The sequence below is a fragment of the Caretta caretta genome, chromosome 21 (assembly GCF_965140235.1).
Source record: "Caretta caretta isolate rCarCar2 chromosome 21, rCarCar1.hap1, whole genome shotgun sequence".
Lineage (NCBI taxonomy): Eukaryota > Metazoa > Chordata > Testudines > Cheloniidae > Caretta > Caretta caretta.
This window is the reverse complement of record NC_134226.1, coordinates 16,775,845-16,782,472: the sequence shown is the minus strand read 5'-3', so window position 1 is coordinate 16,782,472 and position 6,628 is coordinate 16,775,845. Positions and strand designations below refer to the sequence as shown.

At 48.2% G+C, this 6,628-nt stretch overlaps 1 protein-coding gene across 1 annotated transcript; it reads left to right on the top strand.

Moving 5' to 3' along the window:
- The first annotated feature begins 1,889 nt into the window (after positions 1 to 1,889).
- On the top strand, positions 1,890 to 2,984 carry GPR25 (G protein-coupled receptor 25). Its single transcript, XM_048826666.1, has one exon. It carries the CDS (start codon positions 1,890 to 1,892, stop codon positions 2,982 to 2,984), a length of 1,095 nt encoding a protein of 364 aa, XP_048682623.1.
- Positions 2,985 to 6,628: the final 3,644 nt, after the last annotated feature.

Sequence of the window (6,628 nt, the reverse complement as noted above, 5' to 3'; positions counted from 1 at the left end):
TAGGCTCAGACAACTGCGACCAAGACAATGTCATTTACAGGGTTCTGGGAAGACTCGTGTTTAAACATGATCCCGTTTAATTTTTCTACTCTTGATACCAGCAGCACATAGAGGAGGGAGCCACTCTAGGCTGAGCAAAAAGAACAGGAGGACTTGTGGCACCTTAGAGACGAACACATTCATTAGAGCATCAGCTTTCGTGGGCTACAGCTCACTTCATCGGATGCATAGAATGGAACATAGAGTAAGGAGATAGATATACACATACAGAGAAGGTAGAAGTTGCCATAACACTAACCCAGGAACCTATCCTTGCAACAAAGCCTGACGCCAACTCTGTCCACATATTTATTCAAGTGTCACCATCATAGGGCCTAATCATATTAGCCACGCCATCCGGGGCTCGTTCACCTGCACATCTACCAATGTGATATCTGCCATCACTTGCCAGCAGTGCCCCTCTGCCATGTACATTGGCCAAACTGGACAGTCTCTACGCAAAAGAATAAATGGACACAAATCTGACATCAGGAATCATAACATTCAAAAACCGGTAGAAGAACACTTCAACCTGTCTGGCCATTCAGTAAAAGACTTAAGGGTGGCAATTCTGCAACAGAAAAGCTTCAAAAACAGACTCCAGCGAGAAACTGCTGAGCTTGAATTAATATGCAAACTAGATACTATTAATGGGTTTGACTAGAGACTGGGAGTGGCTGCGTCATTACCCATATTGAATCTATTTCCCCATGTTAAGTATCCTCACGCCTTCTTGTCAACTGTGTAAATGGGCCATCTTGATTATCACTGTAAAAGTTTTTTTCTCCTGCTGATAATAGCTCATCTTAATTAATTAGCCTCTCACAGTTTGTATAGCAACTTCCAACTTATCTGTATGTGTATGTGTCTATATCTATATCTTACTATATGTTCCATTCTATGCATCCGATGAAGTGAGCTGTAGCTCACGAAAGCTTATGCTCTAATAAATTTGTTAGTCTCTAAGGTACCACAAGTTCTCCTGTTCTTTTTGATTAAATGTGTGATCTAAAACACACTGGAGTTAATGAGAATCTTTCCCTTGACTTCCATGGGCTTTGGATAAGCCTCCAATTGAAGGGGGGCTGTTTTTTATTCACACTGTTTAAAACTCTGCTTTGGTTAATTAGATCAAATGTTCAAGAAGCACTCTGGAGAAAAATGCCTTTGTTAAAGTTTCAACTCCCCACCCCTTCAAGAAAGCTCACAAGTCAAGTCAGACCCTCCAAGCAGTGCTTCAGCTAAAAGCAGGGAGCACCACACATAATATTCTTGAGCTCTGCAAAGTAAAAACCAAGGTGGGAAAAGTAACCTTTCAGGCTATGTACATACATTGCAAAGCAGCAGCTGTATCTCCTCCTGCCCCCACTGATCCTGTTCATTCTGTTTTGTACCATTTTGCAAGATTTGTAAGTGTGGAGGAAAGAACTGGGACTTGAAGGGTTTTGTGTTTGCAGGGTGTTTTCAGAAGAGCATTTTGCATTTCTGGCCTTTATTTGCTTGTAAATTCTAACCCTCCCTCCCACCACCCCACGGGCCCTCTGTCATGCACTCTTCATTTTTTCTATTTTTCTTTATTTTTTTGTTTCCAAAATTAAATCTAACTCATCTCATCCCCAAGTTGTTCACACCCACTGATACACTCTCCGCCCTGCCATCCTTGCCCTCACAGCAAGAGGAAGTGCATAATATTGCCTTAAGAAGATTTCAGAACAACAAAAAAACCATTCTGAGATTTAAACACCACCCAGTCAGCTACGCAGTTAGCGTGCTTCCTCCAGCCCTGTGCAGGTGCCTGAAGAACGCTCTCCTGCAACTCTCGCTGCTCAGTGGGGAAGACAGCTGTAAAAATGACAACTGAACCCTGGACTGTAAATTATGAAGCATCTTCTGCTGTCTACTCGGATTATAATCCCCTCCAAGATACCTGCCTACCACAGGACCTACCCTACGCTTGGTGCTACATTCCCATCCTCTACTTCATCGCTTTCTTCGTTGGCTTCATTGGCAACCTCTTGGTGATTGTACTGATGGCCAAGAAGAAAGGCAGCAAGAGGCTGGTGGATACCTTTGTCCTGAATCTGGCTGTTGCCGACCTGGTCTTTGTCTGCACCTTGCCTCTCTGGGCAGTGTCAGCAGCTTATGATAACAAGTGGTACTTTGGTGAAGGCATGTGTAAATTCAGCAGCTTTATCATCTCTGTGAACCGCAGCTCCAGCATCCTGTTCCTAATGGGCATGAGCGTGGAGCGTTACCTGGTGGTCATGAAGCGTGTGGACTCCAAGTCTACTGGGACCAAGAACTGTCTGATCATTGCCTGTGGTTGCATCTGGGCTGTCTCTCTCCTCCTAGGCATTCCCTCTATGATGTATAGGAAGCTCAGCCCCTCAGAGGATACCACTGGTGAACTGTGCGAGGATGAGGACTCTATCACCTTCCAGGTGCTCAGCCTGGCTTTGCTTATCTTGACCTTTCTCCTGCCCTTGGGAGTGATCTTATTCTGCTATTGCTCCATCTCCTTCAAGCTGCTGAACCACATCAGCTTGGGAAAGGGGACAAAGAACTCCCTCCAGATCATCTTCACGATCATCGGTGCCTTCATCTGCTGCTGGCTGCCCTTCAATGCCTTTAAAGCGTTCCTCTTCTTCTCCTCTACGTTCCAGGGAGCAGATCTGTCTTGCTGGGCATTAATGGCTCTCAGACGGGGCCTGACCATCAGTGCTTGCTTGGCCTTCATGAACAGCTGCGTAAATCCCATCATCTATGCCTTGATGGATCACCATTTCCGACGCCAGGTGCTGCAACAACGGCTCCGGGTCTGTGGTGCTTTCCAGGAGACACGGCAAACCTCGGTCTTGTCCGTCTCATCCGCTACTGAGTCCAGCCTCATGTTCGCCAGCCGGAACAAGCCACCATCACCTGCCTCCATTCGGCCGGAGATGTAAGAGGGGATGGGTAGGGTTACAAGCCTCCACCCTGAGGGCTGAGGCAGGCTAGGTAGTCGCTGTTGCTGCTTCTTGTGTAGGTAAAATGTGCCAGTTATTTGGACAGCTTTCAGGTTAATTTTGACAAGGGCTTTTCTTTCTTGACAGATCTCATTCTAAAAGCATCGCTAAGCTACCCCCCAGGTCTGTGTAGAGCTGTAACGCCAGTCTGTCTCACCTGGGTGTCAGCAGAACCTTAGTGGATCCACTCCTCTCCTGCCATAACTCCACTGATGTCCAGGGAGTTGCAAGAGCAGAGTTTCACTCAGTATTCGTAGAGGTTATAACACAGGTTTTGAAAAGGAAGAGGCTGAAGATTTTCAAAGATGACTAGGGGATTTAGCCACACAGCTCCCATTGAAATGAAAACCTCGCCTAACAGCTGCTCTCTCCTTCCCCAGCACCCTTGGGAGAAGAGGGATTCTCCACTGGCCTTACCTTCCCCTGCTAAGGAAATCAGGCACATCCAGTGCCTTTCCCAGGGGCAGTCACACATCCCAGAAATACAGTGAGGGAGAAACCACCCTGAATGCAGCCTCACAGCCCGTAGAAGCATCAGGGTTACTTAGGCCTGGTCTATAGATCCACCCAGCTACACTGCTCAGGGATGTGAAAAATCCACCCCCCTGAGCAACGTAGCGAAGCTGACGTAACCCCCGGGCACAGACAGTGCTAGGTCAGTGGAAGAATTCGTCCCTCAACCTAGCCACTGCCTCTTGGAGAGGTGGATTGGCTACAGCGATGGGAGAATTCCTCCTGCCGGCGTAGGTAGTGTCCACACTGAAGGGCTGCAGCAGCGCAGCTGTTTCACACGTAGACAAGCCCTGAGGTTTGCTCCGGCGATGAGAGCTCACACTCCCCAGGTGCTAGTGGGGGCCGGGGGAGGGGAACAGTGGCAGCAGCAGGGCAGGATGTGGCACTACAAGTAGGTTTGCTTGAGCAACAAAAATAGAGAATTCCGGAGAGGGGGCCAAACTCTGGTCTCGGTTACCCCAGCGCAAAGCCAGAGAACCACTTCTGCCAGTCTTACTCACAGGAGCAATCCCTGCTCATGTGAGTAGCCCCACTGATTTCTATGGCCCACATCCTCAAGGGTATGTCATTGCCTAACTTCACTGGGAACTAGACCCCTGCTTACCTTTGGGGATCTGGGCCTATGTGCTTATTCGCATGATCAAGGCCTGGCAGGTTTGGGCTCTGATGTCAGTGGGTTCCTACCAGGGAAACCAAGGCTGGAATCACACCTGAGGTGTACATTGTAAAACCAAATGCCTTAAATGTGTATCGCCACCCCTGAATTTATATCTCAGAGTTATTGCAAATTCAATAAACCATGGCTGCTTGCTCCTGTTACAGATCTACAGTAACAACGAAGGCGGAATTACTGAAGTTGGGACCATGTGACAGAACCATGTGGGGCTCTCTCTCTGTTAAGCAGTTGTATAATAAATATGCTTTATTAAACTTAACACAACTAAAAATAGATCTGGTAGCAAGAATCTGTACGTTTAATGAAAAGACACATTCACAATTAAAACAGCTCTGTTCTTATTACATAGTTGTGTAATAAATATGCTTTAATACTGACTGGTTTTTCTGAGTTATTTTACTGAATTGAAGGAAGTCGCTCTGGTATCTAAAATCAGCATCTTTCGAGACAGACCTATTGCACAGTGCTGCCACTCCACATTTACCGTTTAGCCCATGAGGATTCTTTGGGTTACAAACAATGCCCATAACACTGGACAGTTTTTTATACTATATTTCCCTGACTTCTGCACTATAGCATGACCTTCCCTCAACTTCTAAAAGCCCCAGCACAATAAAACAATCATCTTATTCATTAAATATCAGTTAATTACTGAAACCTTGTTTGAGGTTTCCAGCTACCAGAGATGTCTGTGACGCTCTTGTTCAGTCCCGGTAAGTGTGTTTTTACTAATCAGCTGCCATTTCACTCACACACAATAACCTAATTAAATCCCACTGGACCTCTGTGTTAGGGCATGTGTCATAACAGAGCCCAATGTTATTAGCCTTGCCATGGGTTCTTCTCCCTGGGGAAGACACTTGTCATACCGAAGGGAAGTAGCTTAGACAGCAGTAAGAATGTCTAAGGATCTGGCTACTCTGCAGTCTGGGGGTGTGATTGGAGCACGTGTAGACATACCAGCGCAGGCTCTGACCTAGCTAAATCCAAGCTAGCTCACATAATAATAGCAGTGAAGCCAGGGCATCATGGGCCTCCTGTACCTTTGTCCAGCCTCCCCCATCCCATGCTGCCAAGGAATCAAGAGCGGTCTGCTGGTCAGAGTGCAGATATGCCCAGTGATGAGCTGCTAGAAGCTGAAGATCCAGTTCCTTCAGTCGCTCCGGGTCTTCAGCGGCACTTCGGCGGCAGGTTCTTCACTCGCTCTGGGTCTTCGGCAGCATTGAAGGACCTGCTGCTGAAGTGCCGCCGAAGACCCGGAACAAGTGAAGGGCCCGTTGCCAAAATGCCGCCAAAGGTGCGCAGTGCCGCCAGGTGACTACAAATTCACAGGGGGAGCCGAGAGCTCGGGCGGGACGGGCGGGACAGGAGTCTGCCCACCCCTTTAACAACCGGTTCTCAACCGGCTGCAAAATTTAACAACTGGTTCTAAACCGGCTGAAAAATTTAACAACCAGTTTGCGCGAACTGGTGCAAACCGGCTCCAGCTCACCACTGGATATGCCCATAGAATCCTGCACTCTGTTAGAAATAACAGAGCTCCCAGAGGAGCTGCCATAGTGGGTCTTCATTTGTGGGAAAACCCGCAAGGCCCGCCTCCTCCGATCCCACCATGGGCACTGAAGAAGAAGAAAAGTGGGGCAATTTCTAAACTATGAGTGGAGGCTCAGATTGGGAGAGGGCTTGAAGGCTTCCCACTCTCCTGCCTGGCTGGGGTGGATGCCTGCTCCCCACACTCACTGGCAGGCTGGCTGGCAGTGCAGAAGCTCAGACTTTTCTCCGAGACTTTATTCTCAGACTGAGATCTACCATAAAGGAGCAGAAAGTGGGTCCTGCCCTCCCTTAATCGTTTGCTTCAGCAGAATTGATGCTCCAGTAAAGTGATTATTGTTTCAGCATGTTCAGTGCCTTGCTAGTGTTGATAGCTATGTCCTCAGTAAGAAAGTTTGCTCCCTCCTCAGATTGCCTTTGATAGACCCCTAGGCTTTAAGGCTAGAAGGGATTGCTAGGATCAGCTAGTCTGTCCTCCCACAGAATGCAAGCCAGAGAATTCATAAACCCCAGGGAACTGGCTGAACTCAAAGGGCTAACGCGACCTGCAGTACCCAGTGAAGGTACTGGTCATGGAGCACAGAAGTAACAGAACCAGGAGTCTCAGTTCAGGGCAATTGCACCTGTATTTCCCCCTCATCGTCCAACAAGGGCATCTGCTCTCAGGCTTCTAGATCACCAGCCATCACCTCTCTTGAGCGAAGACCCACATCTCTCTCCCTCCTGACTGGGGTATTTCCAGCTGCACAGCTCCCTGCCTGCACTGTGAGTGCCCCAGCTCAGCAGACTGCCAGAGCACGCTGCTTTGCCTTCCTTCCTCAGAGGCGCTGCACAGTGCAGTTGC